At 37.5% G+C, this 23,260-nt stretch overlaps 1 protein-coding gene across 1 annotated transcript; it reads left to right on the top strand.

Annotated features, from left to right (window-relative positions):
- Positions 1 to 9: 9 nt before the first annotated feature.
- Positions 10 to 15,696, top strand: TRIP13 (thyroid hormone receptor interactor 13). The gene is made up of 14 exons (XM_082753573.1): positions 10 to 220; positions 467 to 569; positions 2,291 to 2,456; positions 3,253 to 3,382; positions 5,257 to 5,312; positions 8,001 to 8,091; positions 9,733 to 9,805; positions 10,658 to 10,721; positions 10,994 to 11,080; positions 11,869 to 11,975; positions 13,037 to 13,190; positions 13,397 to 13,509; positions 14,670 to 14,739; positions 15,294 to 15,696. The coding sequence occupies exons 2-14, from the start codon at positions 478 to 480 to the stop codon at positions 15,387 to 15,389; spliced, it is 1,299 nt and encodes a 432-aa protein (XP_082609699.1). The 5' UTR covers positions 10 to 220; positions 467 to 477; the 3' UTR covers positions 15,390 to 15,696.
- Positions 15,697 to 23,260: the final 7,564 nt, after the last annotated feature.

Consider the following 23,260-nt stretch of genomic DNA (forward strand, 5'->3'; position numbering starts at 1 on the left):
GCCCGCCGTTTTGGAAAAAGGCGGTAGTGGTGGCCTGTCGTGTCGGGTTTTCTTCTTCTTTGAGTACGCTGCTCTGTTGCTCTTTGTGTGGCAGAAGCGCAGCCCTCGCAGCGGCCTGCTCACGGAGAGGCTAGAGAAGCTGCTTAGTCCCCTTGCTCCTCTTGCGACCTCGTATTCCCTGCCTGCAGGGCACCGTTTTCGGGGTCCCGCCTGACGTGAGGTGATTTCCTTTCCCCGCTTGTAACGCTAGCCAAGGGAGGAGCAGGAGCCTGCGCCCGCGACGTGTCTTATGTCCCCTGGCCGGTACCGGCATCTGCCGAAAGACGGAGGGAGGTGCTGGTGACTGTGGGTGCTGGGGGATGCGTGGTTGAGGCACGGTGTTCCTGTGCGAGGAAGGGCTGCTGGTGCCGCTGGTCGTATAATGGTCACTAAAAGTCTGCTTTTTGTGCTTGTTGCTTTTCCTTAGGAGTGAGAAGGATGGACGAAACTGCTGGGGATCTGAAACAAGAGCTCCCAAACACGTGCGATAACATTCAAATACACGTGGAAGTTCATCAAAATTCAATCAGGTCTCTCTTGCCCTTTAGTCTCTGGCAACCTATAGTGAATTTTTAGTTTGAATCAGTAGTGGAAAAAGCCTGTGCACATAAAAACAGTAAAAGAAACATTGAAACGGAATGAACTATGTTGGAAAGGATCTCTGAAATTGTCTTTCCAGCTTACTGCTAAAGGCAGGGCCAATTAGATCAGATTATACAGGGACTTGGTTAATCATGTTTTGAGGTTACACAGTCTCTCTTGACATCTGGTCCAGTGTTTGACCCACCTCCCTCATGCTGGGAAGAATGTTTTCTTGTCTGATTAGAACTTTGCTTGCTGCAGCTTGTGTCTGTTGCCTTTTGTCATTGTGCTGTGCACCTACAAGAGTCTTGGTTTGTGTTCCCTTTACACAATCATGAGTTTCCCCACAGCTGAGATAGCTGGAGGTTGAACAAAACCGTTTCTCTCAGCTTTTCTTTGTGTATCGTGTGATAAAGTCTTACAGTTGTTTTGGTGGCCATCATTTGGACTTGCTCCAGAATATATCTCTTTTACGAGTAGACCCCAAAACTAGACGCTGTATCTAGATGCGGTCTCACAGACAGATGATGAGAAGGAAAGAATCTCTTCCCTTAATATTTAGTCTGCACTCTTGGTAGCACAACCTTTAAAATAAGGTTGGCCTTCTTTGTGGCAGGTGTTTACCACTGACTCACTACCAACTTGTTGCCCCCTAGTGCCTACATGTCTTTTGTGCAAAGCTGCTTTTCATCTCTTTAGCCTCTGTTCTGTACTGCTGTCTGGGTGATAGATACAGAGGCAGAATTTCACATATATTTTTGGTGAACTTCAAGAGGTTCGTGCCAAACCATTATGTCAGCCTGCAGAAGTCTCTATCTGAATGGCAGCCTTGATCTCTTGCATATTGATAGTCCTTCCTGCTCTGGTGTCACCCATAAACTTGTTTCAGCTGCATTCTATCCTGTTGTCCAGGGTGTTATCAAAGATGTGAAAACAGTGTTGGTCCTAATTCCCTCACCCCCTTCCTGCCTCACATACTTACTTGCAGCTTCTCTTGGACTACTGATTGTTCCGAGCAGGACAGTCCAACCACCTTGTTATCCATTCATCCTCTCCTTATCTTACTAATTTGGCTATCAGGATACTATGGGTGAGTATGTTGAAGGCCTTGTAAAGATCAAGGTATACAATATCCACTATCATCAGGCTTGAAAAGACAAGATATTGCATTGAAGCTGCAAACTTAACATCCTTCTGGAATCTTAAGATGCTATGCCTTTTCCCTTAGTTTTACTGGAGTTCTTCATATAGCACCCAGAGTTGTCCTTAGAAGTGAAAGCATAACTGAGTTTCCAAGCTAACTAAGCTCAGTCTAGTAGCTTGGCTATGAGTTTCACTATTATTCCTAATGATACACAGTCAGTGTAACTGATTTCTGTTCTCGAAAGCTTTTAGTTTTGTCATTCCAGGTCCCTTGATATGATTGCAAGCAGATCAAATACTCTTCCCTTGCGTGTGCCTTTTAATGCAAAGGTATCAAGCTCGTTGCTTGTGCAAACAAACTGAATCTGATAATTTGTTTCTGTTATAGTGGTGGGTGTTTGTTTTTAAATGGAGGCTGTTTTCTGTGTAGGCTTAGTTTATTAAATAAACTAATAAATAAAGCATTGTGATATTAGTTGCCTTATAAATGTCAGTGTCATAAATAATGCTGTTTCTTTCTTATTAGCACGGCAAAGAAAGAAGATATCAGAATGAGTGTCCTAAAACTGTTGAACAGGCATAACATCGTGTTTGGTGATTACAAGTGGACAGAATTTGATGATGGCTTCCTTAACAGCAATGTGCAGTCTGTGTCGATTGTGGATACAGAGCTGAAGCTAAAAGAAAGACAGGTATTTACAATCAAGAATGTACAGCCTTGTTCGTAGGTATATGAAATAGTAGGTAGACTTGTGATTGTCTAAGCAAGGTCATATTCCATAAGCAAGGTCTGTAGGAAGAATATCTTTTACTAGACCAACAGGTATAAATGGGAAAAAGTAGCTATGTTTTTTGGTTTACACCCCATAGTAGGAAGAAACAATAGGCTTCAAAGCTGAATGCCAGCTGAGTACTGTGAATTTATGTTCTAATTCACTTTGAAGTGAGAAATATCATAGAATTGTGGAATCATAGAATGTTTTGGGTCGTAAGCAGCCCTTAACGATCACCTGGTTCCAATCCTTCTGCCATGGGCAGGGACATCTTCTAGACCAGGCTTCTCAAAGACCTATCCAGCCTGACCTTTAATACTTCCCAGGCTGAAATATCCACAGCTTCCCTGGGCAACCTGTTTCAGTGCCTCACCACCCTCTGAGTAAAGAATTTCTTCTTAGTTTAAAGCTGTTATTCCTTGTCCTAACACTACACCCCCTGATAAAGAATCCTTCTCTAGCTTTCCTATAAGACACTCTTAGGTACTGGAAGGCTGGAAGGCCATTATAAGGTCTCCCTGGAGCCTTCTCTTCTCCAGGCTGAACAAACCCAACATCTTCAGCCTGTCTTCATAGCAGAGGTGCTCCAGCCCTCATCATCCTTATGACCCTCTGGACTGTCTTGAACAAGTCCATGTCCTTATGGTGAACACAGTATGAACTCAGCTGAACACAGTAATATGATTTATTAAAAGTCTTTTTATATCTATTCTAGCCTATTGACTTGAGCAAAAGCAGTCTTTCCATTCACATTTTTCATCTGAATGAAGAAGGGCCAAGCTCTGAAAACCTGGAAGAAGATAATGAAGATATTGTTGCAGCTAACCACTGGGTGCTACCTGCAGGTACCCACCCATCTGATAATTCTGGAAGGTCCAGAGAAATTACAATGAAATAAAATCTTGGAAAGGCTAAAAGTGTTTATAGGGCTACCATTTAAAGGTATTATGTGTATCGGCTGTAGTAACTTTTTCCTTTGTGGGTGGAGCCAATAAATATGGCCTTTCTTTTTTTATGGTTTTGACTGAGCTACAGGTGGTTCCACAAAATGTCAATTCTGCAATATTTGTGGTTGGAAGTCACTGATCTTGTGAAATAAATCCTGAAAACATATAGTCAAAATCACAAGCATGCAAATCTTTAACCCTATGGGCAGCATTCCAAACTTTCATTTGTATACCTGCAAGAAACTCCTAATTTTAAATACTGGCTTTCCAAAGCCCACTACAGGCTTCCAGCCTCCAAGACAGTGATGCTCTTAATTTTTCAGACTTCAATGTCTGTACAAAAGCTTTACTGGAAACGCAACAGAACAGGCACAGGAATGGAAGTGACTTTGAACTTGATTCTTTCCAGGTGTCTGATTCTTTCATCTATTGCTTTTCTTTTTTTTCTTTTTTTTTTTTTCCCCTGTGAAAATTGATGTTTGAAGTAATTTTAGTGTGCTTTCTATGTGCCTGTATTGAAAACCATGTAGTCTGGGGAAAAAAACTGAGCTTTTAAACAAATAATACTATCTTGAATTTCTTTTGAGAACTTAATACAACTGTTCATAAAGTTACATACTATCAACCTATTGCAATGAAAATCACAAGTTTTTGTTTAAATATGTAGTTGATAGATATACTGTTGGTGCTACTGTCAGCAACTGTTATTGTGTTTTCAGTAAACTTGCAGATTATTTTTCTCTGTCCCTAAAGAAAATAATTTTCCTAGAGAGGGAAACGTGAAGCTTACTTCACATGTACGAAGTATGCTTTTCCCCTAGATAGGAACAAAGAAGCTGAAGAGATTTAGAGTCCTCGAAGTGTTTTCTGGAAAGAAGAATAAGGCCTTCCGCTGCAACAAAGCATGGCCTGCCTTTTAGTGCTGCCTAATGCTTGGGCAAGTTGCCTTCTGTATCCGGAAAGAGAAGTACAAGTGTAAGCTTGAGTTCGAGGAGTGATTCTGTGACATTTCTTGCTCCTTTTATGTTGTGGATAGCCAAAGTATTAAGAACGTTTCTCTTTGGGAAGAATTCTGTCTGGTACTTTGACATAATTCTCATATTATTGTGGTTTATAATTCATCACAGTCTTTTTTTTTTTTTGCTTTCTTCTGTTGTAAGGTAAGAAAACAAATGCTGCTGTAAGAAGAAAACAAATTTCTAGCTAATTGCTAGAAATGATTAATACCCCAAAATCACAACTAATTTTTTATACGTTATTCAACTACGTGCTTCTTTATTTTCTTCCTTTACATGCTCATGTAAAATACATAAATAAATAGCTGAGTATAACTTTGGGAGTAAAACCTTCTCCCAGCCCAACTTTTTGCAGCTCTTTAACTTGGGAAAATACAGCCAGCTACCTCTCCAGTTCAGGATGGAAATAAATATTTGAATAGACAAAATGAAATACTGATTTTTTTCTTTCTTGTCAAGGTTTTATAGAAAACTGATAGAAGGTTGAAGAAGAATAATTTCCACTCATGATTATTCAAGGAACTACAGTATTCAAGGAACTACAAGTTAAAGTTGTCTGTTAAAAAGTAGAGTTTGCTTTTTGAGAAAAATCATACATATATTTTTTTCCATATACTTTCGTTGTTCTCATAGCTCTGTTCTTGATCCTTAATTTTAGTTGAGAATAATTTGAAAACTGCTTTGCACTGCAATGATAGATTACAAGTTCTCGGATTGATTTACCTTAAACGGATGTGTAATGTATTGCTTCCACAGCTGAATTTCATGGCCTTTGGGAAAGTCTTATATATGACACTGAAGTAAAATCACATGTAAGTAGAAAATTAATAACAATTAAAATTGCTTGAGGAGAAATAAGAGTTTAAGTGTAGACTGTTTGAAGTTGTTACATCCTTTGGAAAAGTTATTTGGAAATAACAAACTTGAGAAAGATTTCTTATGTCTGCTTATTACAGTTCTACATTATGAAGGGTAGTGTAGTGTTAGCCATTTTGCAAAGCTTTACATTGTTGTCAAAAATTTCTGTGTAATTTTTGGTACTTCCGTGCTTTTCTGATGTATCCTTAACAAAGGAAGATGGAACTGATGTTTTGAGACTAAATATCATATCTCAAGAGGTGTATGAGTAGGTATGACTGTGAAGTCTGCTTTGCAAAAAAAAAAATTCTCAGTTTCCATGTTAAAAGCTTCAGTGAAGGCCATTCCACAAATTAGAATTAACTTCTTCAGATATGTTAGCTTATTTAAAACAAAACAAAACAGTTAAAATCAGAAGTTTAACCTCTGGAGGTGTTGTTTTAGTAGCTACGTACAAATTCTTAGAATAATTTCACTTTTGCTTTAGACATGTTAAGCATCCTGCCTCAAAGAAAGTAATGAATGTTCTCTGTAATGGGAGTAGAAATTCACTTGATTATAATACTGCACGTTTTCAAAAGACTGATTAATCGTATGCTTTCCTAGAAGGGGAGAAGAAAATTGGTGGAAAAATTAACTCCAAAGAGGCCTAGAAAAACGTATGCAGCATTCTTTGAAATCGGTTCTGTATTGTGAAGGTCCTAAGAGATCTGTTGTATAACAGGTGTGAGTTTTTTAATGATAAGGAAATTTGGTGGCTTGGTATCACTAAAAGGGAATAGTGTTTCTCTCAGCTATATTATTGGTGCTTCCCTTCTATTGGCATTCTTGTTACCCTTGCAGTTAACTAATTGAGGAAACACAAACACAAAACGTCCAACTTATTGTGTGATGGGCTGATTGCCACCTGTTTTTGTCCCAGGAATTGGTTCAGTGCAACAAAACTGGCAGGTGCAGTTAGGTGGAGGAAAATGGGAGTTGGTCTGTGTGCTTCTGGCAGCAGCGAGCCGATTGGTTTAGTTGTAATGTGAATCTGCAGTGTTACCGTTCATACAAATGCACATTGAATGATTTGACGAGAGCAAGTGCACTCCCATTCGAGTGCTGGTAAGGGATCCAGAAGAAACAAAACTGTTCCGTGGGGTCATTTTCTAGCTTGAAGATTCTGTGCTTTCATTAGAGGTTGTGATGATAACTCCAAGAATTTGTAGAACTGTAACCTGAAATTAAATAATTGTGATGTGAGTAAAAGTCACAAGTGACTCAGTTGCTCTTATGACAGCATTTCATAAATTGTTTATTATGCCTATTTAAAAGAAAAAAAATGCTTCTGTGTCAAGTTTTTGGACACATGTAACTAATTTACTAGCTTGTTTATAACACCACAGATACACTATTTTCACTTAAAGCTTTATAATCATAAACTCTGTAACAAAACATTTTAGTGCTTGTTCATTTGTAAAGTAAACATCAATGAACATATCAGCGCTTGTCTGATTTATGGAACTGCTTTCCAAATCATCTGAGAAATGACAAGACTCTAGACTTACTGATGTAATAAATAACTGAGTAGAACACTGACTGTAAGGGTATGTTGGTAGAACAAGAAGTGCTAGCTTTCAATGACTAAAAATGGAACTAGTTAACTTCTGTAGAAGTTGCTGTGATGAATTGTCACTTAAACTGTGGAACTGGCTGGTTATGGTTGGACTTTGCAGACTGAAATGATTCCTGTTAAGTTTTAAAATATTACATTGACAGATTGATGCTATTGGCAAACATGCTGAGTGAAGTTCAGGGTGTTTTTTTGTTGTTGTTTTGTTTTGTTTCTGCTCCTTAATTGTTCCATTCTGTGGCATGGGTTATTTCAGGAATACTATTTATTGTCTTATTTATGTTAAATGGAGCACAATACAGGTAATGATAATACAAAACAAAATGATATCAGGTGTTAGAGGTAATAATCAGTATTCATTCACACCTCAGGTTCATATTCATTTAATGGAAAGAGTTCTCTACTGGCTTACTCTAGATAATGAAGTAATTTTGTATTTAGAAATAAGCATTCAAGGAAGGTACATGCAACTTTGCTTTTTTGGAACCTACAAACCAATCTACACATTACTTACAGTAGCTGATACAAATGCTTCAATAGAAAGCAACTAAATTTGACAGCAAATGCTTTGTTTGATGGGTAGACTACAGCACACTAAACAGATGTGTACCTGTAATAAAAGTTAAACAGAAACCAGAGTCTGATTCTCTTACCCTCTGTGCTTGGGCAGCTCGTGAATTAAGTACACACTCGAAGTGGGAGAGTAGAAAATGAAAATAATTTAACTTCTATAAAAGCATTTAATTTATTCATGTAAAATCTCTAGACTCCATTTGTGCTCAGTAAATGTTATTCTTTTTCCCAAGGGCAAGGAGGAAATGAATTTCCAACCTTCGCAGAAGGAAACTGGGACTTGGTCTGAGAGATTTAAACTCAATGAATTTTTTGTTGTTTGGTTTTTGTTTTGTTTTTGTTTCTGTTTGAGTACATGATAGAGATAACTAGGAGACTGTCCATTTGTAATTGTATTTGCTGACCCATCTCTAATTTGTGTCTTTTTTCCCCCCCAACCCTGGTCTTCAATTAGTTACTTGATTATGTGACAACAACATTACTATTTTCTGACAGAAATGTTGACAGCAACCTGATATCATGGAACAGAGTTGTTTTGCTGCATGGTAAGAATTATCTGTCTTAAAACAAGTTGATTCATTGGCCATCTGTTTATATTTTCCTTCTGAAGAACTTGTATAGCAGTTCTTATGTTTAGCAAAATTATATACGTGTTCTTGTGTTATAGCAGCTGTGCTTTTAGATGCATTATAATGCAGTACAAATTTAGAAGAAAAGTGATGTCATAATCAAATTAGTATTCACATCTACTAGGTTTTGCAGGAACTTTGTTGACACATTATAAATTTTATAGTTCATGTTTTTAATTTTCATTTTTAAGTGATACTACTGCTTTTGTATAAAGTGCAAAAAATGTTGTAGCTACTGAGCACATTAGGAACCAGTGTAGTTACAGTTCTTCCGCAATATTAAAATTCATTAATTATGGCTTTATTACAAATACTTTTGAGGAAACTGCAAAATTGATCCAAGTGTTCTGTTATTAACAGTATATTATATTGTCCAGTATAAAGGCAGTACCTTCACTTATTTCATTAGCACTATTTCACTTAAGTTGTAGTGTTCAATCACTCCTACTTTACTGTGGAAGTGATACCATAAATGAGATGGACATCAGCTGAATTCATTTTGTTGCATATTGCAGCATGTTATTGATTAATTGCAATTTTGTCATCCAGACTGGTATTCAAAAAACTAAAGGTCATAGTGGAAATGTTTGTTACGAGTGTATTTGTTTATGAGTGTATTTGTTGTGATTCTACTTAAGTTATAATATTTAACACATCTAGTTCAATGAACTATTTAAAATCAATATTTTCTTCCTTGGTTATTTATTAGTTTAGAAGATGCAGGATGTCTTTGTTTGGAAAGCTATTTATTTTAGACTGTTGACAATATATCTATTATAGATACATTTAATGTTGGTAATGGGCTCTTTATTGTGATCACAAAGAAGTTAATACTGGGAAACCTAAAATTCTTGTAGTGCAAAATACAACATTTATGATACAATGGTGTTACTGGCTTTGAATGGAAATACTGTCAACTGGTTGCTGTCATCCATTTGTTTAGCATCCACAAATCAATCTCCATACATTCATGTTCTGTTTAAATATGTTTGTCTGCTTGGAGAAATCTGTATGGCTCTTCTATAGGGCCTCAAGCTATATTCAAAAGGTTTGTCCTGTAGCACACTTCCTAAGATGCTCTGGGCTACCCCAGTATGTAGATTCTGGTAAAGTGAACAGCTGATCAAACTGGGCATAGTGGATTTCTGTTTTTGCATGTTAGAAGGGTATGTTTTAGGAAGTTTAAGCAAAGCACAGATTTTTTGAGAATGTTAACAAGCATAAGCCTTGCTAGGGTGAAACACTTTTCTCTTGTAGAATTTGATTATTTTAATTCTATGGTGTCTGTGTACAAGCTGTTATACGTATCATATACATAGCATGTTATACATAATCATAATTTACAACATAAAAATTAAAAGCTGACAACAGAGCACAGCTCTAAAATTGTAGTGAGTAAGCAAAGTTCTCAAAAGACCCTTATGTTCCCAATCCTGTCTCCTGTAATGCTGCAATTAGTGTTGTAATGAAGTACAGTAATTAAAAAGATGTTAGGTGTCATTAATAATCTGTTGCAGATTCTGTGTAATATATTGTATGAATTTTATTTGAATTCAGGCCCTCCTGGAACTGGCAAGACCTCTCTCTGTAAAGCATTGGCTCAGAAGCTGACAATACGGTTGTCGTACAGGTGATCTTTTTGGAAATTCTTCACTTTAATTTATTGTTTTTAAATGTTATTTTTTAATAGCCCAAAGATGCTTAATACTTGATTTCAAGTAACTGGTGCCAAGTGCTAAGGTTCGTAGCTCTAGCTTGGCAATAAAATTAATCTGATATAAAAAAAAAAGACTAGCTATGGTGTTATAAATCCTTTTAAAATGTCTAATTATTTGAGCCAAGTTAGAAAAAACAAATTCAAGTGGCAGTATCATCATTTATTCATGCTAGTATTGTACATTTGTGAAGAATAAAGGATCACAGGTTATTATGCCTGCTATTTGAATCTTCACGATTAATAAAACTTGATTTTAATAGGTAGTGATTTTGGTGCCAGTTTGTTTTATACTTGAACTGTCTGAATGCCACAGTCAGCAGAAGTCAGTCTATATATCAGACAAGTAGAGGAGTTAACCGTAAGCTTCTTTGCAACGAATAGCTAAATAAAAATGCTTCACATGGTAAATAAGCTTCATGCTTTTATACATGCTCTTACTTGCTATACTAAACAAAATCTTCCAAGAATGATGCCAGTAACATGGAAACGGTTTCCTAAACTATATGGAAATAGCAACCAAAACCCTTCTAATGAAGGAATCCTGATAGCAGTTTAATGTGAAAAATTCTAGTGCGACGTGTTTCTGGAAGTTATAATTAAAAACAAAACGGGTGTTATGTTTTTAGAACTAAGTAATTTAAACTACTAATTCACAAAATTCCAGGCTTGAAATGGAGAGAGTGAGACTTACGGAAGTTACTGATATCACTGACTTTTATTTACAATGCAACAGAATTGACGCTTCTTTTTGCCTTCCTAATTTAGGTATAAGTATGGACAGTTAATTGAGATAAACAGCCATAGCCTTTTCTCTAAATGGTTTTCTGAGGTAGGTATTGATTTAGCTTATTAAGTGGACTCTGTTTTATTATAAGCTACACTGTAATCTGTTGAGCTTGGTTCGTAAAATAGGTTTTTGCACCAGAAGTTATTCAGGATACTTAATGTGTTTGAAAACACTTAAATAGAAGCTATGATAGTGCCTTACTTAGAAGAACAATAATAAAAAGCCTACAGAGTTTTCCATTCTTAAATTTGGAAAGACTTGGAAAGTGATGTGGTATGGGATTAGTTAAACATATGTATATGGTCTCTTTCTAGAGTGGCAAGCTCGTAACCAAGATGTTCCAGAAGATTCAAGAGTTAATTGATGACAAAGATGCTCTTGTATTTGTACTAATCGATGAGGTATAATTCTAATAGTATTGACGTACATTAAAACTTAGCAGAAAGTAAATTATGGGTAGGAAAGTGTGATAATTCTCGAAGTGTAATAAAATCATATTTAGGCTTTTTTTTTTTTCAAATACGTTACATAATTTTGTGCAGAGGAGTAAATTTTAATCTAAACTGGCGGATTTGAGAGATTTGGGAAGGACACGATGTGATTTAACAGACAAATTCCAGTTGAAAATTAAGCAAAACCTTTTTTGGTGCCATTTATCTTGCTGCTGTGTCTTTATAAATTGAATATTGTTTTAAGCTTCTAAATAGCCTGGATTTGTATTAACAGTGCTCTTTCTAGAGTTGTGAAGTTCTAAAAAGAATTCATTTGATTTCAGTTAATTGTCTCATTTCTCTGAACGGTCTTGTACTTATGTATTAAATTGCTTATGTGTACTTTATTAGCTTTTTTGTGTTGGAGTTCCTATGGGGAAGCTTGTTTTAAATTTGATTTATTTGTTTTGTTCTTTTTATTTCCCAGAAATTAAATTGCTGAAAACTAATTTTTCATTTACTTAATTTACTGAAACAGACCTTGCTATCTGAACAGGGATTTCACTTATTACATTTTGCTTCCTTGACATTCTTTTCTCTCTTTCCCTAAATTCCTACTTAACAAAAGATTTTGAAGGCAAAATTTCAGATACTATTCTCAAGAACCTGGAGATGTATTGTATTATTTGCTTGCTGCCAGCATTCCAGATATGCAATGTTTTGTGTGGGTGCTTTTTTTGTTTGTTTTGGTTTTGTAGGTGGAAAGCCTCACAGCAGCTCGCAGTGCCTTCAAGGCAGGCACAGAGCCTTCAGATGCTATTCGTGTGGTGAATGCTGTACTGACACAAATAGATCAGATTAAAAGGTAAATTTATGTTATTACAACAGCGAAAGGTAACTGACAACTTCATGATTCCTGCTAAATCTTAATTTCCAGTTAGAATACTAATCCTAATTGGTTAATGAAACAATTTGTTAATGGTGCTAATTATGAAAAGAAATTAGAGTAATCCACTAGAATATTTTGCATGTGAATAGGTGAACAAATGTGGATTTGATAATCTGCGGATAATATAATTCCATTAAAGCTGGGGAGAGATATAGCACAGATGGTCATAGTAACTGCTTCGGAGGGATAAGAATAAGATCAATGAAGAATGCATTCATCAGTAACAGCTCCTAGATGTTAGTCTCAAGCAGATGTGTACAGCATTTGGCTTAGAATCAATCACTAACAGTACTTGGTCCACTTCATGTGCTGGATTTAGTGCAGCACATCTCTTGTTTTTTTCCTGCCACTTCCTTTACTTCGTCGGCATACTTGGCTCTGTTTGCAGAAAGAAAGGTGCCCTGGTATTTTTTGCCCTGTCTTTCTGCTAATTAAAAGCAAGTGGCTTATTCAGCCGTACAGTTCACAGGCTTCATCTAAATATAGCTGTGATTAAAATTTTTGTTTCGGTATTTGTTAGAGTGAGTTGAAGCTCATTCTAACGTCATACACAGTAGAATGTATCACGTTAGCCGTTAAACTAAATACTTTCTACTGAATTGAAATCAAGAACATATAGATAAGAGATTCAAATTTACAAGCCTTTGTTTTGTAAACCTATTCATGGCAGAAACCATACTGGTAGACTCTCTTCATAATAAATAGTTCTATCACTAATAGTTATATCACTTCTAAAGCAAGGTTAAAAACTATGGATGCTTGAGAAATAGCTGAAAGAAAGAGACAATGCATTGAAATAGATTAGTGACTGACTTGAGACCATTGTATCATTTAATGTAATTGCTAGCTGACAAAAGTGATGTGACTGCTTATTGCATGAGATGGCTTGAGTTGTAAGAAGGATGGCATCAATTTGCCAGTGCCAAGAGGAGATAATTATTGAGCATGTAACCTAAAAATCTGCTTTTATCTTGAAGGTATCCCAATGTAGTTATCCTGACTACTTCAAATATTACGGAGAAAATTGACATGGCCTTTGTAGACAGGGCTGACATAAAGCAATATATTGGCCCTCCATCCACTGCAGCAATATTCAGAATATATCTTTCTTGCTTGGAAGAGCTGATGAAGGTAATATTTTGAAAGCAGAACTGTAAAACATCATATTTTAATAAAGTTAATATATGCATCAACCTTCCTAAATAACAAAACCACAAAAAAATGATTCCTTCTCTGTATTACCACTCACTCTTATTGCAGAATTTAATTATGAATGTATTTTTAAGTAAAAAAAAAAAATAAATAAAAAAACAACAGTGTGTAATTTTGTTTTCTAGTGTCAAATAATATACCCTAGACAGCAGCTCTTGACGCTCAGAGAGTTAGAGATGATTGGCTTCGTAGAAAATAATGTGTCAAGGTTAAGCCTTCTACTAAAAGAAATCTCAAGGTAATATTTTTTGAAATTCTGCTTGATATATATATAAAGGAGTTGTGGAATTATATCTCAAAATAATTGAATTAGATAATAGCTAGATTTCTGAAACATCTCAGTTGTGTTTTATTTATTTATTTATTAATATTGTTGGGGTTAGAAAAAAACTTCCAGCAGACAATAAGTGGAAGCAATCAGGATTGGCAAACATTTTTTGGCCTCAAACCTGGCTTGACTTAGTGCTGCTTCTGGTTTCTGCTCTACTCTTTAAAGTTCTTTAAATTGCTGCCTGAATTAATGAGATTCCTGAGGTTTTGGTGGATATTGTGATTTGTAATGCAGTTTATTGGAAATAGCCTTGGCCTTATTTCCTGCCAAGAAAGTGTCTTGGAATACCTCGCAATCCAGTAGGCAGCAAGATTTAAGTGGTCAGAAAAAAAAGGGAATGAAGTGTAAGCAGAGAGTGTTACAGTTATCTGAGTATGCTAGTAAAGGAAATGTTTTCTCTGCAGCATAGCAATTCTTGAAACAATAAAACTATATTCACAATATTGAGCAATATTTTTTTCCAAAGTGCTGGTCTCTATGGACCAAGTAAAATAACATTCAAGACAAAATTTGTTTTTGTTCTTCCCCTTTCCATTCCTGAAGTATGTGTAATTTCTACTTAAACTGGGTTCTACATACACAGAGGGGTGCTAGGAGGAGAGAGACTGAGTCTTATATCAAGTAGGTGAAGTAGAATGTGTATGTAAATTGCGGGAATCAATGGACTGCATTAGCAGTGAGGTCCAACCTTTAAAATAAATTTATCAAGTCCTTCCGAGTGTGTATGGAAGGTTATATCTATACTATACGCTTTCAGTGTAGATATTCCCCCCCATATTCATGAGATACATCATGCTTTTCCCATCACTGTGATGTAAGCTTTAGGCAGGCAAATAAAGGATATTTCTCTATCCTTGTTTGCTTCTTTGTACCATGTGGCCTCCCACACATTTGTCTGTTCATGTCCAGCTTCTGCTAAAAAACCTGCAACTGAGCTCCTTATTACTAGGTATTTTGATTTGAGTTAATTTAGAGGAACTTATGGGGCAAGCACAAATAAAGGAAATTTCATCTTTTAAGAGTAGATATGTAGCATTTAAGCAGTGCTTGTGTTTGTTTTATTACAGAAGAAGTGAAGGTCTTAGTGGCCGTGTCCTGAGAAAACTTCCTTTCCTAGCACATGCACTTTATATTCAAGTAAGTCTATTCTACTCTGTATATCTTGTTTTGGGTTTGATTTGGAGGCATGTGGGAAGACATTTGGACACTAGTGTGAAGTGAAAGATTGGTCCTAAAACATTTTGCTAATCTAAAGGACACTATTTCTACCAAGTTCTAGAATGAAACAGTCTGTGCAGCCCATAATTTAAAAGGAGATCAAAGAAGACTGATTTCACAACTGATATGTTGTGATAGAACACTGATATTTCTTCTCTGAGGCTTTGTTGCTAAAATAAAACCTTGTCTTCATAAATAATGCATATTTGTTCAAACATTAGAGGTAAATCCACAGTAATATTGATTGACTCAGGACTTTGCATAGCTTGACTTTGACTGTAGAATGCTAGCTGGTTTAAAACAAAACTTCAGGTTTTTATTTTTTTAAATTTTGAGCATTTTGTACCATGGAAGTCAAATAGTTCCCTTTCAAATGCTGTGCTTTGTATGTAAATTTTTATGCATGTCTATTGCTGTGGTGGGTCTAACAGAATGTTTTTTGTTGTTTTTTTTTTTTTTTGTTTGTTTTCCAGTCCCCCAGTGTTACAATGAAAACATTTCTTCAGGCTCTTTCACTTGTAGTAGACAAGCAATTCGAAGAAAGAAGGAAACTTACAGACTCTGTGTGATAGTTTAGTGTTCTATACTTTTCTGCATTATTACCTTTGAAAAGTACGTACTTATTGCAAAGAAACAGTGCAGTTGTTACGCATATGTAAAACAGATTGTCAACACCTTAAAAAAACTGGAATGCCTAATCTAGTTTTTCAAAACATTCATTAATAAACAATTTTTACAGCACACTTTGCTCTTTCATTTCAAATGCAGTGAGACAATTGGAAGCTGACTTTCAGGAAGAGTTTTTATGTTACTTGCAGTTATTAAAAGTGAGCAGAATTTCGTTTCTCATTTCTTAACTTTCTGTGCATGCATCAGTTCTTTTATTTCCAGTTTATTTCAAATTCTAAAAGAATAGAAATTCAGTGTTTGATGTGTGCACTAATGCACTGATAATTACTACTGAAATAATAATGAAACTAGAAAAAACCTGAAGTGCTCACTTGGTAGTCCAGCCCTTTTATACTGACGTGTTTTTACCCTGAAACTTAATATATCAAGTGTTTTTTGTTTGTTTGTTTGTTTGTTTTTGTTTTGTTTTTAATTATTATTTATACCGGCTTCAGAAGTTTAAGCTCAAGAGATCATTTAACTGGATTTTTACAATACTGCTTTTTTGTGTTGCTGCAAATAGACCATCACTCACTGAAAGGCAACTAAAATGTGTAACAAAGTTTCTTCTAAATGAATGAAGGTTCTTTTTTGTTTGCTTGGTTTGTTTGTTTTTTTTAAAATGTAGATATGACATCAAAGTTATTCAAAGATCGAAGCTGAAATTTCTAAGTGATGAAGTATCCTTTATTGTCAGCGCTGGATGCACAGGGGATCCTTCCACCTAACGTGCATGCCCGAAGTAACAAACTATCTCATATTTATACAGCAAAACAATGAATATTCTATTAACGCCTATGCATATTCATTACCCAAACCCACTTACTCTCGCTTCATACGCTAATTAGCTTATCAGTCCTTGCTTACACAAAGCCTCCCAAGAAAAAGGGTCTTCGGGATGTGGGCAGTGGTCTTTGGGAGGAAGACCATAAGTCTTCCTCATGATGTACTTTTCACCTTTTGCTAAAGAATGCCAAGTTGGCTGAAGTTATCTCAAGTTTCAGCCTAACTGAGGGTCAACAGATAACGGGATGTTTCAATTAACAAGATGCTTCAGCAAGAAGGTCGACAGATAACAAGATGTAGTATATTTTGTTCTCATTAATTTTTAAGCACAAGATTTATTCTATCCTAAAGTAAGTTTATACAATATCAAAAGTTACAAATTGTCTATGGGGTAGTAAATAGTTTGTAGTGGGAAAAAAAAGTATCTAGTCTCTAAAGGGCCAGAGACAACTTTTATGTTGTAATTACATATCATATATAATACTGAGTACAAAACTGACAATTCTTCATTTTCTTTTACTATTACAAGCATTTCATCTTCAGTCAGTTGAAAGAATGAAATGGAAGGGAGTTTCCAGAGTAGTAGCTGAATTTCCCTTAAACAAAGATAAAATAGTGAGCTTTAAGTACATGTTATGCAGTTAATGCACACCTCCTAACCATTAGTATTAGAAATATTCTAATGATGCTATGTTTCCTTACTTTTATATCTTTTAAAGTCAATGTTACAGTATACTTTTATAAGATGAAAGATTTGGTCATGAGCTATTTTCATTGAGTTTTCAGTGCATCAAGAATCTTATGTTCTTCTGACTTGGTATCAGTTTAGTGGTGATATTGGTGGTAGGGGGAGGGCTGAACCAGATGATCTTGGAGGTCTTTCCAAACCTTAATGATTATGATTCTATGATCCTATATAGAGAGCTTGCTTCTAAATCTTAAAGACACTAGATGGCAAGCATGAATCCTTAAGTTTTAGCAGTCATCTAAATGCTGACTGAAACTCTTAAAAGCCAAAATGAGCAAGAGTTGGCTGCAGTGAAAATATCATATTTAAAGTGGTAATTTTAATGTATTGTAACAACTTAAATCTTTAGACTTAGCCTTAGAGAAAGGGATATTATGGTGATGCAGTGGAAACTCAGTAACCGAAGTTATTAAGCAGGTATTCTTTATTAGGGTGCTGGGGGTGGGAGAGGGGAATCGTTATGCCTAACACACACACCAAGGGTTACTGGCAGTGTGCTTATATTAGTAGGACAAATTTCCTGTAAGTCTCTTGCATATTCATAAGGTCTCAGAAGTATCATTAACATAGGTTCTCACCCCTATTTGCATGCATACTGGAGTTTTTGGGTGGTCTTCCAGCATACTCTGGTGTTTTTTTTGTTGAAGGCCAGAAGTCTTCCTCACTGCTAATCTTCTGACCTTCCCTGTCTTTGACAGACTTCAGCAGTCAAGCCAATTCTTGCTGGTTCCATTATCTATGCATATAGTCTTTTACTCCCTTATCTTTGGAGTCATCCTGTCCTTGTGGTTAACATACAATTACAGTAGCTAAGACCTACAGAATCAACATCCTTTATCTTGTTCCCTGTCTCAATGGGTTATAGAATGTTTCAAAAAATGCCTATAGAAGCACTGTAATTACAGAATTTTGATGAAAATAAGTTGTTGCAGAACTTCATTCAAAGTTGAAAAAGTTTACCCAACATGGCAGAAGTTACTTGGTATGGAAGTTCAAGCATCTCATTCACAGGGAGGTAGGTCTTGAAAAATCTGAGATCTATGTCACTGTAAGTTTATGTGATGAAAAACAAGGTTGCCTATGACTTACACCATGCGTGCCTTTAAGGTGTGGTGAGGGAGGGCTGGGAAACTGTCAGAAGTGCACCAACAGTGTCCAGTGTGGGAATAGAAATGTTGTTTTTGCAGTTACATTGTTTAGAAGGAAGGAATGTGGTACTGAGATATGCTTACAGTGATAAGAAAGCTTAGCAGGTGACCTTGTAAAATGCAGACAACCAGACTCCTTAGGACAAGTAGGTGAAAATTATGGTGTCAAGTCAGATAAGTGAAGAAACATTACCACTTCAAGCAGTAAAAATGTCAAAAGATATTTGAAATTTAACAGGCCGGCGACTGAAGGCCATGCATTGTTTGTGAAGCATCAGATAGATTGTGAACCTGGATTACCCACTCAGTGGGGAAACAGGGGAGGGTCCTGTCATCAAAAGGTATATAAACTGTGTTTTGGAGCTAGTAGATGCGCTCTCTCCTGCTTGCGGGGTGCCCGCCATTGCAATTGCGAATAAGTTAATACTTCACTGAGATCCTAGCCTGAGCCTAAATTATTGGCTACGGAGTGTTTCTCACATCCATGGACCCAAATATTAGCCAAAATATGCCTGGGGCCGGGCTGGTGGCAGCAACCACAATTATTGTTAATAAATTATTGTATTATTTTTCAAAGCCTCTGTCTGCAGTCATTGGTGTAGCATCATATGGAGGGGGCTGAATGCAGTCCACTGGCACTCCACAATTTGGTTTGGGGATGTCAGCTGCAGCTGGGAGAGGACAGAAGGATGGGGAATGGCTGCAGGGAGTGGGTGCCTGAGGGAGACTTGGGGATTGTTATAAATGAAGATACAACTCAATATGAATTTAGTATTATTCATAAAAAGCAAGTAAACAGTGCTGGGTGTGCAGGGAGTCTATGCTCTACCAACACACACACACTAACATCGAACTTTCTAAATATACAGAACATTGCTTTTACATATTAAACCAGAGTATGTCTATACATATGTACAATCAGAAAAGGTAAATATGGCAAAGTTTTCCAAATTCTGGCAAGTGTTTAACAAACAATCCTTTAAGTCTACTACTATTAATGTCCATGACTGGGGGAGCATAGTTGGAGTTGGGAATTCTGGTTGAAGTGCTCCCATATCTTCCATGGCTTCATTAATTTTTCTCAGATCATATAACAGTCTCCATTTTCCATTCCTTTTCTTGATTACAAACACTGGAGAGTTCCAGGGCTAGTCGTGGGAACAATATGCCTCACCTCAGGCTGTTAAGCAACTCAGCCTTCAGGCCTTATGTATCCTGTTCTTCCCAGATCAAAGAAAAGCATATCCATCTCCTTTTCAAGGCCAATAGGACCTGGGTCAAAAGGCACATCCAGGTCACCAGGGGGCATAAAAGCAAAGGTCTGCGATGGCAGTAGCGGCGTGAGGGCCAATGGTGTAGCAGAAGGATCAGTGGATGAACCCGCAGCTCCCTCACTATCTGGCAAGCCACATGTTTCTGACTGTGGTCCCACATGGCTTTTTAAGGCCTCAGAGACTGCTGGCCAGGTGCCAAGCAATCCCACCGCAACCTTGTTTTTAGTTGCAGAGTCCTACAGCTTGACCTCAATTTGGTCCCATAAACTGTCCGATTGTTAATGAGGAGAATAAGCTGTAAGGTTACCAGGACAGTCTTTGTTCCTAAAGACGTATGATTCCCCATAATGCACAACTGCTTACCAGCGAGGGGCAGTTGTGTGCACAGGTCCGCTTCTCTCAGCTTGAGCTTCTCTCCAGCTCCGGTGCGCCTGTTTCCGGTGACTTTCTGTACGAGCTTCTCTGAGCAGTTTGCTGAGTTTGGCCGAACCTATCTTCATGAGGCGATCAGTGTGCCTGTTTCCATCCTGGTCTCTGTTCTGCTAGCCTGTTCCTTTTCATTCCTTCTTTCAGCTTCTTTATTGATGACATAACTTCATTATATTGTGTTGCCTTTTTATCTTGAGGACAGGTTCCCCTCTTATACCCTTCACCCCATAGCAGTCCTTTTCAAAAACAAGTTTTTGTTATAAGTGAGGTCTCAACTCAATCTGAATTTTGTAATATTTATAAAACAAATATTTCTAAAAGGTATAAAAGCTATAAAAGGTATTAAAGGCAAGTAAACAGCGCTGGGTGAGCGGGGAGTCTATGCTCCACCAACACGCACACACAAACATCAAACATTCTAAATATACAGAACATTGCTTTACATACTAAACCAGAGTATGCCTATACATATGTACAATCAGGAAAGGTAACAAACAATCCTTTAAGTTCCACGACTTACTAAACTCGAGTACACCTATACATATGTACGATCAGAAAAGGTAACAAATAATCCTTTAAGTGCCATGACTTAACAGCCTCCACTTTCCATTCCTTTTCTTGATTACATACAAGTCTCCATTTTCCATTCCTTTTGAACAATATGTCTCGCTTTAAGTTGTCAAGCAACTCGGTCTTTGGGCCTTACATATCCCGTTCTTCCCAGATCGAAGAAAAGCATATCCATCTCCTTTTCAAGGCCAGTAGGCCTGGGTCAAAAGGCACGTTCAGGTCAGCAGGGGGCGGAACAGCAAAAGCCTTCGATGGCTGTAGCAGCAGAGGGGCCCCTGGCGTAGAAGTCGGATCAGTAAAGGAGCCCGCAGCTCCCTCACTATCTGGCAAGCCACACATTTGTGATTGTGGCTCCACGTGGCTCTTTAAGGCCTCAGAGATTTCTTGCCAGGTGCCAAGCAATCCCACTGCAACCTTGTCGTTTTTAGTTGCAGAGTCCCACACCTTGACCTCAGTTTGGTTCCGTATTTCAGGCTCATAAACTGTCCGATTGTTAAGAAGGAGAATGAGCTGTAAGGTTATCAGGACAGTCTTTGTTACTAAGGACGTATGATTCCCCATAATGCGCAACTGCTTACCAGCGAGAGGCAGTTGTGTGCACAGGTCTGCTTCTCTCAGCTTGAGCTTCTCTCCAGCTCCAGTGCACCCATTTCCAGTGACTTTCTGTACGAGCTTCTGATTCAAAGATCGAAGCCGAAATTCCTTTAAGTGGTATATTCTTTATTGCAGCGCTGGATGCATGGGGGATCTCTCCACCTATCGTGCATACCCAAAGCAGAAAGCAGTCTTGAATTTATACAATCTATCAATATTCTACAAGTGCCTATACATATTCATTACCTATATACATATATATACATATACATGTATATATATGTATATATATACATATTCATTACCGATCCCCTCACTTCTCATGCTAATTAGCCTTTTGGCACCTTGCGCCTGCGTAGAGCCTCCCAAGAATTGTGGGCAGGGGTCTTTGGGAGGAAGACCCCAAGTCTTCCTCACAGTGTTCTTTTCACCTTTGGCCAGGAATCTGCTGAGTTGGCATGTTTCTTAATTGCAAGAGCTGGTTGTTGCTAATTCTTCCGTTTGTTGTATCTTTATAATGAATTCCAATGTCCAGTTTTGAGATTTATAGTCCTTACATTTGTGTCGTGGTTTAACCTGGCCAGCAGCTAAATACCACGCAGCTGTTCGCTCCCCCTCCCCCTCCCTCTCTGGGACGGGGGAGAGAAATGGAAAGTGAAGTCCGTGAGTTGAGATAAAGACAGTTTAATAAGACAGGAAAATAATAATAATAATAATAATAATAATAATAATAATAATAATAATAATAATAATAATAATAATAATAATAATAATACAATGGTGATAATAGTACTACTACTACTAATATGTACAAACAAGTGATGCACACTGCAATTGCTCACCACCCGCTGACCGATGCCCAGCCTAACCATGAGCAGTCCGGCCCCCTCCCCCGGCTAGCCACCCCTATATATTGTTTAGCATGATGTCAGATGGTATGGAATACCCCTTTGGCTAGTTCGGGTCATCTGTCCTGGGTCTGTCCCCTCCCAGCTCTTACTGCACCCCCAGCCTGCCTGTTGGCAGGACAGAGCAAAAGGCTGAGATGTCCTTGGCTTGGTATAAGCACTGCTCTGCAACAATTAAAACATCGGGGTGTTATCAGCACTCTTCTCATCCTAAGCCAAAACATAGCATTCCACCAACTACTAGGAAGAAAATTCTGTTCTAACTGAAACCAGGACAATTTGTTTCTCTGTCCGTCTGCTGCTTCCTTATCATGAGTTCCAGTGTCTTGTTTTGAGATATACAGTCCTTGTCTGGGGATTGTCCTTGCCTCCCCAATACCTCCTTAATCACTTCTCTGAGTGGTTTGCTGAGTTTGGCCGAACTTATCCTCATGAGGCGATCAATGTGCCTGTTCCCGTCCTGATCTCCATTCTGCCAGCCTGTTCCTCTTCACTCCTTTTTCCTGCTTCTTTATTGATATAACTTCATCGTGTTGCCTTTTTTTTTCTTTTTCGTTTTCTTTTTCTTTTTTTTTTTTTTTTCTTCTCCTTTCTTGAGGGCAGGCTCCCCTCTTATACCCTTCTCTCCACAGCAGTTCTTTTCAAAACAACTTTTCATTGGTCAAACAACTTTGAATGTAACAACAGCAGCAAACACACAGAAACATCCATGCCTTAACAGCTGGAGAACAAGAGAACCATCTGGAGAACAAGAAACCCCAGACTGCATGAAGTATCCTGAATCACCCTTTGTTCCCTCTAAACTCTTTTATATTCCTGATGGCCTCGTCGTTAAGAGTCTAATGTTATCTCAGCCATGGGGCTTTCCAACCCCCATGGCCACATTCCCAAATCTCCCCCTTCTTTATTAATATCAACCATTTTCTCGACATGAATTACCACTCCATATATAAAATTTTCATTGGTCAAACAACTTTGCATATAACAGCAACAGCAAACACCCAGAAACTTCCATGCCTTAATGGCTGGAGAACAAGCAACCCGAGACTTCATGGCATCTCCTGAATCACCCTTTGCTCCCTCTAAACTCTTTTACATTCCTGATGGCCTCATCATTAAGAGCTTGATGTTATCATCAACCATGGGGCTTTCCAACCCCCATGGCCACACTCCCACATCTCCCTCTTCTTTATTAATATCAACCATCTTCTTGACATGAATTATTATGGCGTATATCACATGCACAATAGGTAGCAGAAGGTTTTCCTTTACCTGTCTTATTTACTGAAATCCTTTTGGCTTCCTTTCACATGT

The sequence above is a fragment of the Aythya marila genome, assembly GCF_965140915.1.
Source record: "Aythya marila genome assembly, chromosome: 2".
Lineage (NCBI taxonomy): Eukaryota > Metazoa > Chordata > Aves > Anseriformes > Anatidae > Aythya > Aythya marila.

What these genes read in the sequence shown, in the direction of transcription:
- TRIP13 (XM_082753573.1), top strand. Translation starts at nt 478, where the DNA reads ATGGACGAAACTGCTGGGGATCTGAAACAAGAGCTCCCAAACACGTGC. An exon ending in ACAATACGGTTGTCGTACAG is followed by an intron (nt 9,806 to 10,657) that starts GTGATCTTTTTG and finishes TTCCTAATTTAG; the next exon opens with GTATAAGTATGGACAGTTAA. An exon ending in TCTCTAAATGGTTTTCTGAG is followed by an intron (nt 10,722 to 10,993) that starts GTAGGTATTGAT and finishes GTCTCTTTCTAG; the next exon opens with AGTGGCAAGCTCGTAACCAA.